Raw genomic sequence first — 22,747 nt, 5'->3', positions numbered from 1 at the left:
GTGTCTGAAGAGGGGCTATAGGGATGCTGGGGAGGGACTCTTCATTAGGGACTGTAGTGATAGGACAAGGGGTAATGGGTTAAAACTTAAACAGGGGAAGTTTAGATTGGAGATAAGGAGGAAGTTCTTTACTGTAAGGGTGATGAGGCACTGGAATGGGTTGCCCAGGGAGGTTGTGAATGCTCCACTCCTGGTGGTGCTCAAGGCCAGGTTGGACAGAGCCTTGGGTGACATGGTTTAGTGTGAGGTGTCCCTGCCCATGGCAGGGGGCTTGGAACTGGATGATCTTAAGGTCCTTTCCAACCCTAACTATTCTATGATTCTATGTGTTTTATCCTAGAAACCACAGTGTTTCTACACATTTTCTTTACTGTGATTTGCAGTCATTCACTGAAGCCTAAAATGTGGTGATGTTCTCTTGTTAAAGGGGTGACTAACATACTTCTCTTCCTGTAGTACCGTTATGTCTTAGAGAATTAAAACCAGTCACATCTCTAGAAGAAATGACTGTGAAGGCTTTGAGATGAAAATTATGTCCTTGTTATGAAATGAAACCATCTATTGTTGCAAGGTTGTAAAATTTGTGGCATGGATACCGCAGTAAAGAGGTGATGCAAGAACTCGGTTTAAACAAAGTCATCTTCCCATACAAAGCTGGGGGGTTTGCCAGCTGCTAGAGGCATTTTCACTCCTGTTTGCAAAGGATTCAGTCTGATTTTGGACATGCAGTGCCATTAGTTCTGGATGAAAACCCTTGCCCTAATGTTTAGCAAAGGAAAAGAGTCACTCTCTACCAAAATAGCTGTAGACAAACCCGGTGAAAATATCTGACCAATATAAGCTGTGTGTAATTATAACAGAATGAATTTTGAAGTAGAAGGGGCTGTAATACTGGCATGGTACAGTGAGTTTTCCATATTTTGGCTGCCACTTTGGACAGAGTCTCTCTTTAAATGTGTTTATTTTATACCTTGCCATTAGGATGATTACAGTTGAGAGGATATGATCGCTTCCTCCTCTTTGTTATCTTCTCCCTTTCCCTGTTTTCTGCACTGCCTGACTTCTCTTAACAGCTTTAGTGACCCTGGCCTAGTTCCAGGTATGTAATTAAGAATCACAATGCTCATACTGCAGAAACACTGTGAATATTGCATCACCTTCTTTTGACTCTCTTCTCTTAATGAAGAGCACTAAGCTTTGAAGTGATGACCACGATTCATCTTCTGCCCTGAGTTACAGCTCAGCCATCCCTCTGCTTCTGGTTGTGATTATAAGGGTTACATGAGTGGCTCTCCTTGTAGCTTGGGTATAACAGCTTACATTCTCAGTGCTAACAATTGGGACTGATCTACAGTCAGAACCCGGCTTTGCTTTGTACAGGTTTGCAGTAGAGTTTTACATTCATCTGGCCAAAATGTTTTAAGAATTCTATTTTAAAGTGGAATTCCAGAGAATATTGTGACAATTTTGGTTTTCCATTGGCTCAGGCCATTGTTGCAGGAGCAGGTAAGCTTATAAAGGATTCTAGATTCATTCGTATCAACTGCTTTGAGTTGTAGGAAAGGTACGTACCTAAACTGAAAGTGTATCTGTACATGATGTAGACAGAGATCATGCTGAGATTCATTTTGCCCTAGAAGCAGTAGGAGGAAATGATAGTGGATGCTGAGTTTGACAGTGCATCTGCATTGCAGCTGAGTGTAAATCTGGGGTTTTCTTTAAATACAACCTACTGCAGTTGGTCAAGAAGTGAGAAGTTCTCTAAGGTGAAGTGTTTGTTTGTGTTCTTTAGGGTTCTAGTCTAACACTGAAAGTGCGTTCAACCTTCTACAAAACAGCCTGGTGCCTTTTAAAAGCATTTGTGCATTAAGCTCATCTGCCTAAGCCACTCAGCTCTACCTTAGCAGCTACGTGCATTGAATCAGTTCTGAATTAGTAGCTAGGATAGTTTTATCACTTCTGCCCTCCACAGGGTGTACTCCTGCAGCTGCATCCTCTCTGGTAGATGCAAGGGAAGGGATTAGATCCTGTCTATCTTTTGGGTCTTTCAAGAGATGCTTTCTCCCTGCAGTCGTGATCTTTCTTGCAGTCCCCTTGTATCCTATGTAGGCTATTGACATCTAGCACCAGAGGCACAGGAAACTTGAAGGGGCACTTGTTAAACAGTGCTGTGATACACTGAAATAACTACTAACACTTGCTGCCCCCCTGCCCCTCCGTGTTGAATGAGTGTATGTGGAAGCCCTTTCTTTAAGGTTAGTTTCATGCTTAACTGAAATTTGCTCAATCTCTTTCTAAGAAGATATTTAAAGAGTTACAAGAAAGCAGGAGGACTCAGGGGGGTTTAAATCACATTGACATTTTCAGGCCTTATTAAGTAATGGGGTTTCAGAAAAACTATTCCATTTGTTCTTCTAGAATAGGCGTAATATATTAATCACTGGCATTAATGAATGCTGTTCTTTAAGGCTTTGGATTCAAGTGTTCTGGATTCAAGTGATTCTTCCTGCTGGAATTGATTGGTCTCAGCTCTGTTTTGTGAAGTAAATTCTTTCCTTCAGCACAAAGCAAAAGCCTTTGAAAGCCAGGCGAGGCTCACATGTGCATGTGTTAATCCCATTCTGTGCCTGTGTTCCGACACTGTTATTCATACCTCATAAAACCTGAAGTTGTTACTGGGAAGTGCCTCTTACACTAATTGAATCAATTAGGCCCAAATCTCGGAGCTCTGCTTTTAAAAGCTTTTGATATTTCCAAGATTTCTCAGAACCACACGGGCAATTAGAAGTCTCAAGGAACACTATTCCCTACCTGCAGCGTGCTGCAGCCCCAATTACTGCCCACTTCAAACCAAACACTGGCTTTCCTCTTATTGAAGGGGTTGTTAATTGCATTTCTTTTAATACTAACCCAAGGATTTCAAAGCATTCTGCAGACAAGTGAGCCTCGTGCTGCTTGAGCAGGAAAGGTGGAGCTCGATAGTCAGGTTTCCTACTGGGAATCTAGTTTTATAGGTGTTCTTTTCAAGTGGTTTTACAATTAATGAATGAAAACATTAATAAATGGTATTCTTTTCTCTTTGATTCTTTTTAAGCTTCAGTATATGTACGATCTCAGTCTTCAAGTTTGGAAAGGACCTTAAGGTCATCCAGTTCCAACCCCTTGCCATGGGCAGGGACACTTCACACTAGACCACTCTGTCCAACCTGGCCTTGAACACTGCCAGGGATGGGGCATTTACCACTTCATTTGTTCCACAAAGCAATTACTTGCTAAAGATTGAAGATCCTTCCTGCTGGGAATTGGCTTTGATAAAAGCTGCTGTGGGATGTTGGCCTTTCAGGTGATAACTCCACAAGTCTCATCGGGCAGCATACGCAGATATGAATATCCTCATGCTCAGCCCATCACAGTTTACTCCTTCCTCACATTTAGACTTGCTTTTCTCCATGGCAGGAATGGATCAGACCAGAAGGCCGATTTTTGGAGCTTCCCTTGGATCTTTATGAATAGATAATTTCCAGTTTCTCCCAGCTGTGGCGTTGCTATTCGGGGAGCAGCTTCTCCTATGTGTAGTCTTGCAGACACTTCTGTGAGTGCTCCTGTAGTAACAGACGTTTGTGGAGGACATCAAACAGCCTCGGAATCCACATTGTGAAGGCAGAGCTTTTCTGGTTTCATATAAGACTTCAAGGTCCCTGACTTTGTCCATACATTTCCACTCTGAGTGTGTTTGATCACTCTATTAAATGGAATCCTTATGTGGAATTTGGTGCCAACACCACTGAAACCTGTTAGCTGAAACAAAAACCATTCTCTTTTAGGGAAATTAGAGGTCCGACTTTTGAAATTTAAGTGCTTGTCCATCTGCCTTTCTTCAAATAACCTCAGTGTAAGCTTTGCAACGTTTCAAGTACAGGGTTCTGTTATGAGGAGGTTTTGTTGGGTTTGGGGTGGTTTATCAGGTGAAGAAGCTGCTGGCTTCAACCATAATGAGTTGAAAATGCCCCAGTCTGCTGGTTAGACAGATCTATGTTACTGTGCTGCCGTTTGGGTGCCATTCCTACACCCTGCAGAAGAGAACTCATGTTTACAATGAAAGTATCTTGGTATCATGGCTTCTGCATGAGTTCTGTCCTCACTGGTTTTCTCGTACATGAAGGAGAAGCATTGTGTGCTGAATTCACAGAAAACGGGGTTTTGAATCAGTGTTTTAATGTAGAGAAAGAAAAAGCAAGTGCGTCCTCGTGAGTGGTGCTGGTGAGGCAGCAGTACACTCCTGCATTGCCTGGTATCCAAACTATGGCTTTGCTTTTGCAGACTTCATAATAGCAAAGTCAGTGCTCTGTCTGCCTGAAGTGGTGACTCTCCAACCTTGGACACTAGTAAGATTTGGCTGGACAGGGTGCTGGGACATAGAATCCCAGCCTGGTTTGGGTTGGAAGGGCTCTTAAGGCCCCTCCAGTCCCAACTCCCTGCCACGGGCAGGGACCCCTTCCACTGGAGCAGCTTGCTCCAAGCCCCTGTGTCCAACCTGGCCTTGAACACTGCCAGGGATGGGGCAGCCACAGCTTCTCTGGTCACCCTGTCCCAGCGCCTCAGCACCCTCACAGGGAAGAGCTTCTGCCTTATCTCCAACCTGAACCTCCCCTGTTTCAGTCTGAACCCATCATCCCTTGTCCTATCGCTCCAGTCCCTGATCCAGCATCCTTGCAGCCCCCTTCAGACACTGGAAGCTGCTCTGAGGTCTCCACGCAGCTTCTCTTCTCCAGGCTGAACAGCCCCAGTGTTCTCAGCCTGGCTCCGGTCTAGGCCTGGCTTTGCCTAGGAAGGTTGGACTAGGCCTTGAGGTCCCTTCCAACCTGGCATTCTGGGATTCCATGGTGTCAGTTGGATTTGTATGTACTGCCTCATGGGTGTAGCTGTGCCATTTGGAATCCCTCAGATAGCACCAGCAGTGCATTAGTGTGGATCATAGAATCATAGAATAGTTAGGGTTGGAAAGGACCTTAAGATCATCAAGTTCCAACCCCCTGCCATGGCAGGGACACCTCACACTAAACCATATCACCCAAGGCCTCGTCCAACCTGCCCTTGAACACTGCCAGGGATGGAGCATTCACAACCTCCCTCGGCAACCCATTCCAGTGCCTCACCAAAATCTGGATCCCTTCCAGATTCTGGAGTTGCTGGGTTAGGAGCACTGCTGTAGCTGTCCACCTTTCCCCAGAGCAACCAGGTTGGAAGCAACTGTTTCGAAATGAGAACCACCAGGTGAAAACCAGTGCTGGGGGTGGCTAGACGTGTCACAATGATTTAGCTTTTCCTGGTGTCTCACCTTTCGAGTCAGATGTGGTGGGGAGGAGGGAAGGGCTCTGGAAGCACAAAGCCAGGGCAAAGCGGGGCCTTTACTTTGTGCTTTGCATTAAACAGATGTCAGAACTAGATGCCTTTCTGTGAAATGAGTAACAAATGGCTACTGAGGAGAAAGCCTTGACGTATGGACTGCATTAAGACCTGGTGCTGGTAGGCTGGAGTGTTGTGAAAAATGAGTAGGTAAAGGGTAGAGGCACCCTTCTTGAAACCAGCAGTGATATATGTAGGTTGGTTATTCCAAGGGGAAATGAAAGGGAGAATGCTGGTTTACAGAATGGGAATTATAAAAGTCTCAAGCAGATGGGCAAAAGGCTTCCATTAATCTTTTAATACCAAATCTTTCATTAAGAGCACAGAAATCTCTTCCACACCTGCAGCAACCCTAGTAAAACCTGCAGCCTTACAGAGCCTGTTAAATCCTTCCAACTGCTCAAACTTTTCCCTAATGTTAGACTAAAAAGAGAGTTCATTTCAGAGGGAAAGACTGGAAGAGAGATTGGAGGCAGCAGCGTTCGGCTGCCATCATGTCAGATCCCAAGGAAACTGCACAATCTATTTGTATTTGCATGGGAATATTTCACGTGCCACATCTGAGGCCTCGGTTTTGCCTATTTAAGAAGGAACAGATTGAAACCTAAGCATGATTATTTATATAGCAAAAACCTGAAGCAGGGGGGAGTGTTCCCCAGGTATGCTGTGAGCTGTGAGGAGCTGGTGTTCCCTCGTTGTCAGTGTTTGGGGTGGCGTTTGAGGGTGGAATTCTCACAGACAGATTGCTCTTGGTGCCTTGTGGTATTTTGGGGAAGCCAGCATCTGTGGCTGAGCTCAGAGCCCCCACTCTCCAGCCTTTCAGAGGTTTCTTGCTTGTTTAACCCTCTGTTTCCCTTGTCTCTTTGGCAGATCACCATGGAGTAACAAATACGATCCTCCCCTGGAAGACGGTGCCATGCCATCTGCTCGCCTGCGCAAGCTGGAGGTGGAAGCCAACAATGCCTTTGACCAGTACAGAGACTTGTATGTCAGTTCTACCCTACAGAGCCCTCTGCTTCCTTTGTTTCCTTCAGCAGGCAGGCGGGACACACAGTGGGTCCAGATGGTGGCCACTGGCTGCCTCTGAGAGTGGCACACCAGAGGGAGAAGGGTAGGCAGCCACTGAGCTGCTACTGGGAAGCGTATCCACTGTGATTCTGTGATAGGAAACACGATCAAATATGTCAGCTGATGCCAAAGGCAGTTCCTCAGGTGCTTTCCTGCCTCCCTCCCCCCTTTAAGATATTAATGGTGTCTTTGTCCTGAAAGGACCCGTGTTCTCTGTGATCTTGACTCAGTTCAGTCTTAAACCATCTGCTTTTTCCATTCCCTCAAGACTATACTCTCTCCGAATATCTATATATACTGTAGCAACTTTCACATCTTCAGTGGAATGATGAGCTAGCAAACTGAAATGCAGCAGTTGATGGGGAGTCATGTACTGTTACAGGGGCATCCTCTGATGCTTGTTTTAGGCCCTGCCTTGTTAAAGAGGCGTGAAGCAAAGGAATTAATAGAGTGTAAGATAAATGTAGATCAGGCAGTGTCTTTTTTAAGTAGCAGTAGGAAGCTGTCTGACTTGCCCAGAGAAGTTGTGAATTCCCCATCCCTGGCAGTGTTCAAGGCCAGGTTGGACACAGGGGCTTGGAGCAAGCTGCTCCAGGGGAAGGGGTCCCTGCCCATGGCAGGGGGTTGGAACTGGATGAGCTGATCCCTTCCAACCCACACCAGGCTGGGATCCTGTGATGACTTTCCAGTTGAATAACTTTTCCAAAAGGTGTGAGCATGTTGGTCATGCAACTGCAGTCCCATCTAAGCAGTCCTGGTGATGCCATCAGCTGTCATCTTTACAGGTTGTGGTGTCCTGGGCAGTGATGGAATAGATATAGTAACGCCGAATCTGAAAAGCAAGTGTGAGTTGCAAAGCAACTTACTGCTTTATCCAGTGACGGGCTGCTCTCTTGCTGGAGATGCCTAATGAGCATGAAAAAGGTGAAGAAACTCCATTGCTGCTTCATGTTGCCCAAAACTGGAGATAAACCATGTCCTTAGCTGTAGTTCATCACATGTCACTGTGCTGTTACAGTGCTAACAAAAGCAGGTTGGCAGGTACTTTTCTTGCTATAGTTTCTGCTCCTTTTAGGATGTGGCTTGAGGTGAATGTAGCCTGTCCGAATGTGTAATCTTCACACTTTTGTTACAGTATCCAATCTGTGCTGCTTTTTATCCATTATTTTCACAGATACCCAACTCCTCTTGCCAGTAACAATTGTTTTTGGTATCTGAACTTACTGGAAGAAAGGGGTTTTGTATGTGTGGGCTGCAGTTACTTCCCAGGTGCAGAACAGACCAAGACCAACAGGTTCTTTAATACAGTAAAGTGAAACTGAGGATGTTTATGGAACCACGGTTGTCTTTCTAAACCCCTCTCTGATCAGATGAGTGTGAAGTCACGGCTGGATACAATAACTCCTTTAGGAAGGTTAAATTGCTGGAGGGAAAGCGTGGTACAAGCTGCTCTCGGGTTTAGGTGAACCTGTTCAGCACACGGTACAAGTAGTCTCAATATATTGTATGGAAGTAAAAAGCAAGATTAGATCCAATTTCATCTTTCAGTTGGCCAGTCCAGGCTTTATAGGCAATATATTGTTACAGGGAGGGATCCTCACAAAGACTTCATTCTGGTGTCATCAGCCAGAAATGACGGAGACGCTGTGGCTTGCGGTGCGCTCAGACGAGATAAGCACATCTGTCAGCACCCTGCGCTCTGGGGCATGTTCTGATCTCAAAAATGTGTCAGAAAACGAGGAGAAGGGTGCCTGACGTTGTGCTGAGTGGTGTGAAAATTGGGGCATTCTTTGGAAAGTATTTACAAAGCTAAAGAAACTTAACCTGGCCATTGGAAGGGTTCCTTGTGCTTGAAATTGGAAGTGATTTGTACTTTACCTACAACAGAGATTTGGATAGAAAAATGCTTTTGTTCTACTCAGACTCTAGTTTCCTTAATGAGCCGATTGGAGTTTGTATTTTGACAGCAGAAGCTTAATTTTTACTTGGAGATTGGAGGGGGGGGATGAGGTTGGGGTCACAGCTTTCCTCACTGCTGCTTGCTGCTCGTGCCAACGTTTCGGGTTGGGAATTAGTGTTAGCAGTTACCCACATAACATCTGCTGGAGCCATCTGAGGGTCTGAAGTGTGGGGAAGGTTGTAGTGGGAACAAGATGGCAATTGCAGTAATGCAGGGGGTAATTTCCATGGTCTGATAGAGCTGGAAATTAAGACTGTGTCTGTAAAGGCAGAAGTAGGGCTGAGGCAGAAGCTCTTCCCTGTGAGGGTGCTGAGGTGCTGCACAGGGTGCCCAGAGAAGCTGTGGCTGCCCCATCCCTGGCAGTGCTCAAGGCCAGGTTGGACACAGGGGCTTGGAGCAAGCTGCTCCAGTGGAAGGGGTCCCTGCCTGTGGCAGGGGTTGGAGCTGGAGGAGCTCTGAGGTCCCTTCAACCCAAACCAGGCTGGGATTCTGTGATTAAAGGTGTCACTGATCTCCTACTTTGGCAGCTTGTGGCATGGGGAAAGGAGTGCATGATGTGTCAGCTCCAGGACAGAGTTACCACTGTCATTTCAGATTCCAGAGCCAATGACAGCAGAGGTTTTCCAGCTTTGTGAAGCATTTCAGGCTCATTTAAAAGCATTGATGTATTAAGCAAAGCAGTAAGTAATATGCTGTACTGTGTATTCTGTGGAAATTATTGTTTCTGTTGCATGACAAAGTTTATAAGAGATCCACCTTCCAGTAACAGTGTTCATTTTGTAGCCAGTGTGCGATAAACCTTTCTTCAATTGACCTTAATGGTGTCTGTTCACACTGATGGGGTTCTGTCCAAACAGACTGCTCATAGGTGACACCAAGCTGCTGGATGCTCCACATCACAAAGTTCTGTAAGTTTAAGTGCTGTGCCTGTTGCACTGTTTGACTTTGAGCTTGTGTTGCAGATTAAGATGATGAAAATGATGCTGAGAGACAATCCTCAGGTCTGATACATCAGCTTCTCATGCAGCAGTTCCTTAAGAGGCTGTTCTGCCCCTCTGTACAGGTTAGAGAAGGCTTTTGAGGGGCACCTCTAACCACAGCTCTCTGCTGTGTTTTATGATAGAGAGGTAGCAGTTAATACATAACCAATCTGTAGGCAGTCATTTACAGGGAACACCAGGCCCTGTGTGCTTGCATTTCCTGGGCTGTTAGACATTGTATTCCTAGAAGGAAGGTTTTAGCTGTGATTTCCTAAGCACTCTGTGGCTCACTCACTGGGCTAAGCTGCTGGATTTGTGCTGTTGCAGTCTAGCCAGGACAGACTGCCCTTTGCAGAAGGATGTTGTGTGGCTTAGTACCTTGTCTGAGGTGTTAAGACTTGTCCCTTGCTCTGTGCTATGCTTGCTTCACTTCCCAGCTTTAAAATAAACCTGACATGGATCATTCCAGGGGGAAGATACTTGCTTCCTGAGGAAAAATAAGTGCTATGGAGAACATGTGCTACTCCAACTCTGCTCTCAGCATATGGTCCAAGCTTCCTCTGTCTGATCTCCTGCTTTACCTTTACACACACTAAGGGGTAATACCACACAAAGTTCATCTCAGGATCTCCCAAGACTTAGATAGTTTCATTTTTTCCTTGTGGCAGTCCCATTTGGCCCACATACCATTCCTTTCTAGAGTTCTGATTTAATCAGGTGTGGTGAGTATCCACCTACATCTAGTGAGTCATTGCATTTAGTTGCCATTTCCCGAGGGGCTGGCACCTGCTGGTGTGGGTGTTTGGAGGGAAACAGCCTGTTATGCATTTGCTAATGGACTGTTTCACACAAATTGGTCACATTTGCTCTTAAATCTTAGTTTTCCCTCCAAAAGCTTCTTGGCCTGCAGCAGTGTGTGACTACAGAGGGAAAACAAGTAATATCATACAGGGTTGTTTCAAACCATGCTTGAGAAGAACAATTGTGCTGAATGTTCAGCACCTCTTAACCAGAGCCAAGTTGTTCCCTGTAAGTGCCTGGTTTAGTGCAAACTACATTTAAGTGTCTTTAGACTTGCAAACCTTTTATTTCTGGAGGCACATTCATGTCTCTTTGGGTTAAAGAGAAATCATCCTAAGTTTTCCTTCCCTCTATTATAGCTGTTAAACAACAGAATATTTCTTGGGCATCTCTTTACCAAAATGGATGTCACTTTCCCCAAAACCAACTGCTTCATTTTGATCTCCTGCTGCCAGCTTTAACTCACACACTGCCTAAAGCTAATGCCCTGCTCTGTTTCTGTTCAGTAGGTTATTATTCCCAGATGGAAGTCTAGGATCTTACACCCTTCACTTAGAGCCTTGCTTCTCCACGTCCAATATGGTGAAGATAATTCCTTCAAACACATGGTTGTAATTTATTGCCCTTTGCTTGCCGTGTGTGTGCGATGGATTGAAATCAAAGCGTAATGAGGAACAGGGCAGCTGGGTAAATCTATCTGTTTGGGACTCTTGTTTTGGGTTGCAGATAATCAGTGCTTTAATGAAGTAATGGAATCGCCCTTTGTTGTCTGGAAGAAATCATTCCTGAAGTGATTAAATAGACCTCCCTGGGGAAGGATGCTGCTCATCGCAGTATTCCTACAAACAAGATGAGTTTTGGCAACTTTGGACTGCTTAGGAAGCAGGCACACATTTAGAAAGCTCTTCCTTACTTTGTTTCTTGGGTTAAGGAGGATTTATTGATGCTTTTGAGTTTTAACAACTTTATTAAAGAGAAAAGAAAGATAATAACATCTTAATAACTTTGCTCCTTAACGTTGTCATTGATGAGGGGTTTGAGTTCCCTCCACAGTGAGCACTGAAGCCTTTTGAACTTTTGCTTCTCTGTGTTTTGCTGTTGATCCATTTTCAATTTGTTATATTAGAGCTGTGGGTAAGGAATTTGGTAGGAGCGGAAGGAGGCCTGGGAGAGGATTGACCTCTGGAATGTCTTCATTGTGCGTAATCCTTTTATGATTGAATTTTGGGTTGGAATCCAGTGCAAACAGTTTGGCACTCAAATACTTGATGGTGTTAGCAGTGCTGAGCGTGGCACCCCTGCCACCCAAGCACTTACAGTACCCTTTGCAGTGCAGACAGCCCCTAAGCTGAACCTCCACCACCTTTCTTCCTTCAGCTGCAGGACATAAGGCTACAGAAATTCCCTGTATGCCTGTACCTTTAGGAGTATGGGGATTTTTTTGCTAGGGAGCTTGAAGGGGCTGCTGGTCACGTACAGTAGTGAAGTCCCAGTGAGGGCAGAGCTTAGCCTTTAACTTGCATTTCTTTGCAGGGTTTGTGACAATTGCTCTATTTATCAGTTTGACCCAATTGATTTATTGTGTGCATGGAACAGTGTTGATTCCACCCAGTAAAAGGGGAGCATCAGATGTAAGAGGTGTGATGAGTGTAAGAGGTGTGATGAGTGTTTCAGAGCCCCAGTGCTCGTGCCCATAGGTGTGCATGGGGGAGCTTCAGTTGCCTGAAGTGCAACTTTCAACTCTCAGATGATCAGGCAGCTGTGAGCTCTTTCTATAAGCATTCAGTCTGTGTTTAAATGTAAACCTAGTTTGCCTAAACTAAAAACCCATGGAAAGCTTTGAAGTGACTTTATTGCCATTAGCTCACTGTTCCTCATTAATGGTTACTAGCCCTTTGTGATGCCTTTCTCTTGGCCATGGTGGTTCCTGTGGTTTTTCACAGCAAGGGCCCTGCAGATTGAATCCAGATGCATTTGTTATGCATCCCAGCACTAAGGAAACCTGACTTTCCATCTCACTGCTGGCTGGGCTTCTGCACAATAGGGTGTGACATCAGGATTATGTCATCTGTGAGATTCTTGCCTCCGGGTTAGGCTGATAAGTCCAAGATGAAGTCTCCTAAGACAGACCTAAACTGCCAAGATGCTGCTTTCATGTTCTTGTGCTTTTAAAATCACAAGCATGATGTTTTCCCAGGGACATTGTTTTGATGTAAGGGTAAACAGAGTGGAGTTGAGGTCCCTTCCTTAATTTGCCTGTGGGCAGCTCAAAACTCAAACCAGAATCAACACTGAGCTTGCTGATATATATTACATGGATTAGAATAAGCTTCGAAGAAGAGAGGGGAAAATGAAGCTTTGAAAACGTCAATTAGTTGCTTTTCTTCTGCTTTTTTCCTTTCTGTGGGTGCTTCGTTCTGGAGCAGCTCGATGCACACCACATTCTTATCTTCTGAATCGGAGGTACTTGGAGGAGGAGGAGTTTTTCCCTTGGGTTCCCACGGTTCTCTGTGATTACATAAAACGTGAAGGCTGGAGAGGGAAAGCATTAGCAGGTCAGCACTGATGATGCAGCGCTCTGCTTAACCACCGCTCTCTGAAGGCTTGAAATCCCCAGCAAGAAATTACTTACACGCTTGGAAAAGTGGAGTGAGGCTCAGTCGTACCGTGCCAGTTTGTTGTGATGTGATTATCTCTAACAGCCCGTGCCTGTGCTTGCTCTTCATAGAAATTCACTTCGTGTTCTCACAAATACACAGTGTTTTAATGCTGACAGAGTAACTTCTTGTAGCACATCTGATATCTGTATGAAGAAAGAAGTATGTCACGTGCAATCTGTAGCCTGCATAGCCTCTGGCCAGATTAATCCCTGATATAGAGGACTTCTACTGCTGCCTTTTCCCCTCTGACCCACAGCTGAATTATAACTGGCAGGGTCCAAACCGTGCCAGACTGTTGGTGGGTGAAGCGGAGCAGGTCGGGCCAGCAGATGGCTACGGGTGAAAGGCTGGGAAGCACTCGGTGCTTCCTGGTAGTTAATGAACCAGGAACACACTGGGGCATGTTACAAAGTGACCCATTGTCCTGCTTATGAGGTGGTTAATGGAACTGTTTCCAGGTGACTTCTCAAAAGGCATTGGGTCATTAGTTTCCATCTGCCAGGAGCAATTGGATGGTAAGGCAAATGTGAGCAATGCATTTAGAATTTTCCTCAATAATGACAGGTCCTAGAAAGCACGAAATTGGAGGTTCTGGGAGGTTTTTGACCTTCAGGATCCCATTGTTTGGATACCGTTTTCCTTCCTTGCAGAGTTCTTGCACTTCACAGCTCTGCTTCGCTGTTTGAGTCATCCCACCGTGGTCCAGATGTGTGTTTTTAAGTACAACTGGCATTGAAGTTACACATACCTAACCAGATTGGTATGTTTGCTCCAGGGAGTTCTGCACCTGTGTATGCTGGAAAGAATGTGTGTAAAATACCTGTACAGAGTGCACAAGCATACTTCAGGCTGTGTTCATAAACTGTGGTGGAACAGCCCTGCTCTGTACACACAAACATTTTACCTTCCTCATTTGAAGAGTTGAGGTAACGTGCTGGAAGTGTTACACAGCTGCACGCCTGGGACCAGAGGAGGAGGGAGAGGAACTGTAAATCATCCGTGCTCATGCCAGTGGGAGAAGTGTTACATCCTGGGGAGCTCCTGGTCCCAACCTGTCCTTTTCATTAAAGAACAGGCTCCTGAGCCTCATTACTGGAAAGCTGGATGGAGGGGGCAGGCAACGAAATTCCTTAGTGACAACTCTGATCTCTTGGTGCTGTCCTGAAGATGTTCTTTTCCCCCTCACTTGAGCTATGAGTTGCAGGTGATTGGAATGAATACCTTAGTGATGGTTTGGGTTTGATGGAGGGGGGAGTGCTGAAACTTGCCACTTCCTTCATATTTCTGCTGCTATTTATGTGCTGGTTTGAAATGACAGGGGAAGGACTCAGGGAAAATTGTGCCAAGTCACTTGCCATTATAGTCATCAGCTTTAATAGCAGTTGAAGTGGCTGCTGCCTCAGCTAGGTGGTGTTTTGGGGTTACTGTTAGACACCAGCTTCTCCCATTGTGACTTTACTCATTGTCACACTTGTAAAAACATTTGTAGCTGCATGCTCAATGTTTTCCTTTGGGTAGGTTGTTTAAATGACAGGTTTCTTGGAAGTCTGTTGATCTAAATAGATGGAGCCATTTGCCTTTCCTTCCCTGCTCAGTTTCTGTAGCTGGAAGGAGCAGCGAGGCAACCTTCAGGGGAAATAAAAAAGCAAATCTATTTTGCTGCTTTAAATGAGCCAGTTTGAAACACTGTGCAGCTCCTTTGAAGGTTTGCATAGCCTGAGCTTCCAGGTCCTGGCGCTTTGGCTTCAGGGCTTTGTGGCTTAGTGCTACGAGAGCCTTAAGCCAGCGCCACCGGGTGGGTTTTTGTCTCTGGCTCTTGGTTTCCTGACTGGAAAATCCAGATGTGCTTTTATGGATGAGTGATTTGGTTCTGAAGTGTAATTGAAAGGCAGAGCTCTTGTTTTTACTGCTCTGGGGTGGAAACTCATTTTCTCAGTATAGGGTCCAGCATTCGCTTGCAAGGCTTGTGAGAAGCAGAAAGCTATCAGGAAAGTGCCTTTTCTGATACGTCCTTTATTGGTAAGGCAAAGTGATTGATGTGTCCTCCTTTCTTGAGGTCTATGCTGGAAGATGGGGGATTTCCTCCCCTGTCACATCCCTCTTGAAGCTATGGCTTTGTTCTGGCCACAGCCTCTCTATTTCATGGCTACAGCTGGAGTTCCTTGAACAAGTTTCCATCCTGGGTCTCCACCCGCTTCAACTTCAAACACTTCATAAAGCTTTGGATCACTCTTAGCTTAAATATTTTCTTTTATTCTTGCATTTGTAAAGTAGGTCAGGTTGAAGTGTGACATTTTTTGTATAAAACAGCTTTTTCCAGGAGTTCTGTGGTTGGTGAGTAACGGATAGAGAGCTGCAGTGTTTGAGCGTGGCCTTCTGACTCCAGCTGATTCTGAGGGAAAAGCTGTTCTGAATGAATGGCTACATTGGGCCTTATTCCTTGTAGTCATCTTCCTGGGCAACTGCATAGGAAGCAGTTTTACTGGAGGTGGAAGAACACCAGTTATCCTGAGAAAGGACAGAGACAGCATTTGGTCTGTTAAGGTCCCTTCCAACCCAAACCATCCTGTGATTGATTTGGCAGAGCTTTGGCTGTTAACAAAGGGACACAACAACTCTAAGTCTATGCTTTTCCTCATTGTTCTACAGTAATCTTTAGTCTGTAGGTAAACCCAGGGTACAGCCTGGAGAGCTTCGTGTCCTTACGCACAAGAGGAGCAATGGCTTTGCATTTAATTGCTGCCCTTTGAAAGGGGTTTATCTTTTGGAGATGTTTTTGAGGTGTCCCAGTATGAATTCCTCCTTCTTCAGATCTTTCGTTCATCTCAAAAGCATCTGCTTATTGTGTTGTGCTGAGCCTTGGGTGCAGAAGACAGATTGCCTTGGGGTTTTCTTGATTCCATGACTACATTGTGCAGGAGGAGAACGTGCCACAAGCAGGAGCACCCAGAACAGGCCATCAGTGAAGTTTCTGTTCAACCCAGGGTTTTACTGCAACCACTGCATGTGACTTTGAGCCTGTGCTCTGCTTTGCCCATCCATTTCTTTACCAGAGAAGAAGATGCCTTCCAGGAACCTTTTCCAAACTGGTTACCTCTCCTGCTTGGATTTTACTAAGTGCTGCTTTTTCATCTGTGCTGAAGGGGTTCCTTGGAGGTAGTCCAGCCTGCCTGCAGCAAATCCAGGTCCATGAATGTACATTTAAATTCCTACCAGTCTGTCATCCAGTTCTCTGTTATGTAGCAGGCAGTTAACCTGTAGCACTTCTTTATTTTTCCTGAAGAAAACAGGTTATTCAAGGAATGTTCCCCTCTCCAAACATGCCTTTCCTGGGCTTGGATCATCTTAAACCCACTGCAGTGCATTTTAGTGTGAGGAAAGGTGAAGAGAGCTCAGTGACATGTATTTTCTCCCGAGGAAGGAGGAGTGACATTATAATGCTGAGGCCCACAGGAGGCTTTGGCCAGTCTGTACCCCAGTGTGCCTTGGATTCATACTGGTTCAATCACTGGCACTGTTTTGTTGGAGTCTCAGGATCCTGGATCTGGCCATGGCAAAGTGACTTTATTGAAATAGCATGTTGGTATTTAAAACAATATTAATACTATATTTGATTCATTAAATCCACAAAGGCAAGTTAAAGCGTTTCCATGTGTGCGCTGTTAGTTCTGGCGGGAGGTTCCTCAGCTGGTTTTATGTGGTTTCAGACAACATTTTAGCACATTCTTAAAATACCCACAAAAGCCTTTATGTAAAACCTCATAAAGGTGAAGCACATAAAAATGATTTTTTTCCCTGTTTCATGTCATTAGGATCAAAGTACAGTAGGTAAGAAGAAATTTCCAAAAGCCTTGTTTTGGTCCCTCTCTTAATGAATGTTTCGTGCTCACAGCAAGCTCATAAAGTGGCTAATGGGGAAACTGTGCTCACAGTCCCATTCTCAGTGCCTGACAGGTCATTTTGAGTGGATTCACGGCAGTTGAATATTTTCTTAAGGAAACTTGGTCTAGAAATGGACAAAGAGCTTCAGGTCTCTGCCCTTCGATTCGCGCTGCCCTTTTGGCAAAGGAAAGGTCACTTCGATTGGAGCTGAGCTTTGCTGCAGGACTGAAATTCCCATTAACTGCATTAACCAAAATCCATCTGTGAACTCCCCTGGGGATATAAAAAGGGTGTTTCTTGGTTTGTTAGGTTTAAATTGCCTGCTGGAAGTCTGGCTTTAGCATGCTTATGGAGAAGAGGGGTTTCCTTTCTTAACGGTGTATTATCAGTGACTTGACAAATGTCATAAGACAGTGTGTGTTGGTTGCTTAAATGCTCAGACTAAGCCTGGTGTTGAGTAACAGTAGTCACCTATTAAAAAAACAACAATGTAGTGAGTTGCTATGAAGTCATATACCCATCCTGGCGTCAGCATTGGGTTTGATACAGGCTTGGATGCATGCACTTAAAAAGAATTGGGGCTCTTTTGGTCATTTTCTCTGTGCAGAGAATGCACTGAAAATTGCCTGTGTTGTTCACATCAACTTCCCAATATCTTTTCTCCTGACCTGTAGAAAGGGTGGGTCAGTGTTCTTGAGTCCACAGCACTTCATAAAGTCCAAACTGCACAGTAAATCACATCTGAAGTGCCACTTACGACCATGAGGCTTGTGGTTGGAAAGGAGGGGAGTGTGCAGGTGGGAGAGTTCAACAAGTTCTTCACATTGACAGTGAGTGATACTTCTCTTTCTTGTAGAACAGGAGGAACATGCAGTCACTTGCAGGTCTATGGGATCATCTTGCTCATCAGTAAGATGCAGGAACATAGAGTGGTTTAATCTGTGTGACTGTCAGTCATAGCAGCTCCTCGTGTCCTTGCATGGTGAGCTTTTGCTGTCCTCCAGACCATGAATTCTCAGGTGTCCTGTGAGCCTTACATACAGAACAGCAGCAAGTGCTCAGAACAGAAATGTCTGACTACTGAAACCTTCATTCATCTGCTGGCTCAGCTGAAGTTGCCTCTCCTCCTTCCCTTGTCCCTTCGCAGGAGATGGTGCTTCTTGCAGCGTGAGTTCAGTGCTGAGACCTAAGAGCTGTGTGCCATGAAAGAGTATTCCCTGCGCAGTGTTCCCTGTGGCTGTTTGGGAACTTGAGAGTAGAAACAGGAATGTGCTGTGGGTTACCTACCGGTTTGGTTTTCTAGGAGCCAGAGTTGCTTCTTGTGCATCTCTCTCCCTGTGGTGTTGGGTTGTTTACTGTTATTTCAGAGTGCATCTTCCATCTGGCACACTGGACGCCTTGCACCACTGTTACAAAGGAGAAGTGAGGCTCTGCAGAGTCATGGCACTGCTAGTTTTCTATGAGTGTGCTTTTTGTTAACAGAAACCCGAGCTTTAGGGAGTCCAGCTTCTTTTCTATTGTATCCAAAGCTCGAATAACACCGAAGCCTCCACAGCATCCCTTCGTTCTGAAGAACCTTGGGCTCAGTTCAGCTCTATTTGCAATAAATCAGTAACTCGGCTTCACACAAAGTTGTGCAGCAGCAGCACGAAGCTGCTTGCTCCCTTTTGTCTGAATTAGCAGACTTGGTTGTAAAGAACTTCCAGGCTTTACCAACAGAGAGAGAAAACAGGGGGGAGGAAGGCCTGAACTGTAAAATAAAGCTTTACTCTCAGCCTACTTTGTAGTGGTGCTTTTACCGCCTGCTGTAGTTAATTGGAATCAGAGGAGCTGTCTGCTCAAGCACGGGAGGAATCTGTAACTAGCTCTGCTCCTCACCAGGCTTTTATCCTCCTTGAGAGAACTGTCCAGGAGTTTGTGAGGCAAGGCTCTGTAGTGTAAAAGGATTCCAGCTGCAGTGTTTGTAGGTGTGTAACTGCTGAGAGGGCGCTGCCTTAAAAGAAGGAAAACTCTTTCCTAGGATATAGAGATTCTGCTTGTTTAAGACTATCATTGATACAGACTCTGGCTGGGATCCTGCTTACTTTTAACGTGCATATTGCATTGCGTCCCGCAGGTATTTTGAAGGTGGAGTCTCCTCTGTCTACCTCTGGGATCTGGATCATGGCTTTGCCGGGGTGATCCTCATTAAGAAAGCTGGAGATGGATCAAAGAAGATAAAGGGATGCTGGGATTCCATCCACGTGGTGGAGGTTCAGGTACAGCCTCTGGGGTAGCTGATACACCCAAGTGCAAACAAACCGCAGTTAATTCCAGCCTGTTGAAGAGCACAGGTGTTCTGCTGAACAATGCAATATTGTCTGAGGGGCTGTGACTGCTCTCCCCTGTTAATTTCTGGATATTCCCTGGAGCAATTTGGATAGAGATAAGTCAGGGCTGTAATCAAAAAGAATCCCAGAAGAATTGGAAGTATGTTACTTTCTGTGCATGTGAGCCTGAGATTATAGATATTTTTTAACATAAAGGTCTACAGATAAATATCACTAATGAGGTAATAAAGCCAAGGTAATGGGAGGTGAGATTGCTCCAACTAGATTTGCCTTGGAAAATTAGGGGAATGTGCACACTTCTTTCTAGGAAACAGGCTGTGCTGTGTGAGTGAGGTTGCACATACCTGTCCTGATGCTTGTGGGGTCTGCAGGGCCAGCCACCAGCTAGGCTGGGGAGGGATTTTAACCTTTTGTCTCTATCCCTTTTGTTATCCAGGAGAAATCCAGCGGTCGTACTGCTCATTACAAGCTGACCTCCACAGTGATGCTGTGGCTGCAGACTAATAAAACTGGTTCTGGTACTATGAACCTTGGAGGGAGCCTCACCAGACAGGTACGCCTCTATATTGGCATGAGAGGATGCTGCAGCCCCCAGGCATGCCTTGCCTTCTTTATGTACCCAGTAGCCCCAGTGAGGCCCAGAAAGTTGCTTTTGTGAGGTGTTGTATAAAGATCTCTTCTCCTGCTGTGTGTGCAGCCCAGTGAAACAGTTAGTACATAAGTGTGTGATTACAAGGAAGCCCCTTGAACTTTGCTTTGGTGGCAGTATAGCTTTCAATTAAACATAGAGAACATTCAGTAGGAGTTTGGACTTGCTTTTAAGTCTTCATTTGTCCTTTGGTATTCCTGTGTTTTTATACTTTGATATGCATTACCCAGACAGTTTTATTTGTAAGATTTGCCCACTTTCTCACTGGAAGATACCAATAGGATTATAAGAATACAAGATGATGTTTTCTGTTATGTCTCTCTTTGAAAAGCCATCAACAAGCCTCTATTTTGCATTGACTGTAGGATTCTTCTGTTCTTCAAGACGTCAGGTATCTTTTAGTATCCTTCATTAGTATTTTCTTCCTGCAGTACGAAGACTCTGATTTATAAAATCTCTTGAAGAGGAAGAAAAGAATCTCTTCTAAACATCTGGGGTTTGTGCCAGTGTTACCTCGACTTCCTCTGGAGAGCTCTGCTTTTGGCAGGGAAGGTGCCAGGCTGATGACTGTTGAGGCAGTGCTGCTGTCTCAGGCTCTGGCAGGCAGGATCTGCTGGGCTTCAGTTCCCTGGGTGAGGGTGCTTCTGCCCCAGCCACCTGCCAGAGGAGGCCATCTCCCTGCCTCGTGCTGCTGATGAAGTGTGGCTGCTTAAGATGTGGGCTGTGGAAATCAGTGACTCGAGCAGGGTAATAAACTCTGGAGGACAGAGGGCATATTGTATGGTCATGAGTGACTGGAGGGATTGGCAGTGGCTAAAACTCCTTGATGAGACTTCCCAGGGCAGACTGTTGCTCTCGATACAAAGGACAATGCAGACTCTGTTAAACACCTCATGTTCTTGTACAGGGTTGAGCCATGAGGAGGAAAGAGGGCTCTGTGATTGCAGAGAGGAACCAGGATTGTGTTAGTACTGCAGCTGCAGCAGCTTGCCCTAGACCTGGGGGATGTTTCTTTCCACGTGGTTGATTTCCAGAAGAAGCTGATGGAAAAGCAGGCAGGGATGAGGTGTGTGGAGGTGGTTTTGAGCATTGCAAAGCTTTGCAGTAATTACACCCGAGTTATGGTGACCCGGACAAATACTTAATCGCAGGCCTCCCTAATACTTAAAATCATAGCTGTGAAGTGGAGGCCAAGGGCTTGACTCTGGCCATGGCCTTATGGTGCACGAGAGCTGTGCCAAGGAAAACAAGAGCCTGTTGAGAATGGGTGTCCTCAGTACACCTTGGCCTGAACTGCTTTAGGCCTTGTTTAGTTTGACTTTCGCTCTCTAAGCTTCAGCAGGGAGATTCATGCTTCTGTCATCATTTGAACAGCAGAGCATTTCATTCATATGTGATGCATTAAAGCAGGGGCCTGCTTCCAATGGAAGTATCCATAAAAAAGCCACTGGGGTAATGATGCACTGCTTCTACACAAACAATGGAAACTTGACTTTCAGAGTGGAGCTTTGGGCTGGAGATTTTCTGTCTCTGGATGTCATAGGAGGCTTAATGGGACAGAATCCACAGCAAAACCTTCATGCTGCCTTGAGCTGTGCTATGGGAGGAGGAGCTGTTTGTCCTGAGCCATTTGTTTAGCTGCAGCTGGACTAAACTTTGCTGTAAATCCAGTTTGCTACATCACCTAAGGACAGCAGGGGTTATTTTTTACTTTCTGGTAGGCTTTTTGGGGAGTCTGCAGCAAACTTAGGCACCAAAAGTAGGTTTTATCTCTTGATTGGTATGGTACAGTTTTACCTGGATGACACCAGTAATCTGCTCTCCTGACCAGAATTGTGTCCATGGGAAATTGTACATGGTTTTGGTCAACTCAGCATTTAAGCTCCTTGCCCACCTTTGATCCTGCAATGTGAATAGCAGATGTCCCTGTGTTTCAGTGGGAGCTTTTGAAGTGTTCACAAGTGTTGTAATATCCTGGCTTATAAACTGGTGGCAGAGAGAACCTTTGAGTGCTTTGAAAGGGAACTCTGTTGAGAGCCATTACTTTGAAATCAGTTTTGCCTTGTGGCTGCAAATCGGGCACCTCCTGGGTGATGACTGGAGTGATGGCTGGGAGCAGGCACAAAGAACAGCTCATGGAATGCCTCCTGATTGCCCACCTCTGCAAGGCACGGAGAGCTGGGCATGGCTGACACTGAAGTGCTGTGGGAAGCATTTGCAGCTTCAGGTGGAAACACTTGCTCAGCAGTTCCCCTTCCTGACGCCTGCACATTACACTTGGCACAAGTAATTGAGGTCAGTGCATGGACAGCGTGGTAGAGCTCAACTGGGATCTACAAGTTAGAGAACAGTGATATCTAGACTCTGCTGTCGTTTCCACCACTGAAATACCCTTGTCCTGCATCAGGCACAAACAGAGGGAGGTTTGGTACCTTTGTCAAGGCTACTTGGAAGAACTTGGCTTTGCATTTCCTGACTATCCCCAGACTCTTGCTCCTGCAAGGCTTCCACTGAGGCCATTCCTCAGTGCTGCACCGAGTGTCTAACAGTGATTCTGGTCTCCCTCCAGGACACCAGGTATCTGTTCTTACACCTTGATTGTGGCCATGTGATCTTATGTGCTGGGTAGATACTACTTGGAGGTCATGTCCCTAGACTTTGTCTACTCTGATGTCACGGAGAAGTGACACATCTCTTCCAGTTCATCAGACTACTACTTCTCAGTGGGTATCCCATGCAGTGCTTCATGTGCTGCTACAGGAGTTGTCTCTGCCTTTGTTTCTAGGGGGAAAGTAGCTGTACAAGCATTTTATGTTTGTAAGTGGCCAGAATAAGTAAAGAGGGAGAACCACAGTAGATGGAGGACTTGGCCACTTCTGGGAGGTTGTAGATCTTTGTGTAGCTTTCATTTACTTTACCTGATGGTTTTGGAATTGGGATAGAGAAGGAGCAAAGTGTTCCACACCATCTGCCTCGATGAGGGGCCCCGGGTGGAAGTGCTCTATATCTGA

The 22,747-nt window shown here is 45.5% G+C and overlaps 1 protein-coding gene across 2 annotated transcripts in view; it reads left to right on the top strand.

The window, feature by feature from the left end:
- Positions 1-22,747, top strand: part of CAPZB (capping actin protein of muscle Z-line subunit beta) — a 63,482-nt gene that overhangs the window by 31,714 nt on the left and 9,021 nt on the right. For both annotated transcript variants that reach the window (XM_061357360.1, XM_061357359.1), the window contains exons 4-6: positions 6,277-6,390; positions 18,874-19,015; positions 19,524-19,640. In XM_061357360.1, the coding sequence (XP_061213344.1) occupies positions 6,277-6,390; positions 18,874-19,015; positions 19,524-19,640 (373 nt within the window). The remainder of the gene's footprint in view (positions 1-6,276; positions 6,391-18,873; positions 19,016-19,523; positions 19,641-22,747) is intronic.

This window comes from Neopsephotus bourkii, unplaced genomic scaffold, assembly GCF_033783945.1.
Source record: "Neopsephotus bourkii isolate Nb327-2 ecotype Australia unplaced genomic scaffold, CSIRO-AGI_Nbou_v1 NB_891, whole genome shotgun sequence".
Classification (NCBI taxonomy): Eukaryota; Metazoa; Chordata; class Aves; order Psittaciformes; family Psittacidae; genus Neopsephotus; species Neopsephotus bourkii.
The sequence above is the reverse complement of the archived record's forward strand: the minus strand, read 5'-3'. Positions and strand labels throughout refer to the sequence as shown.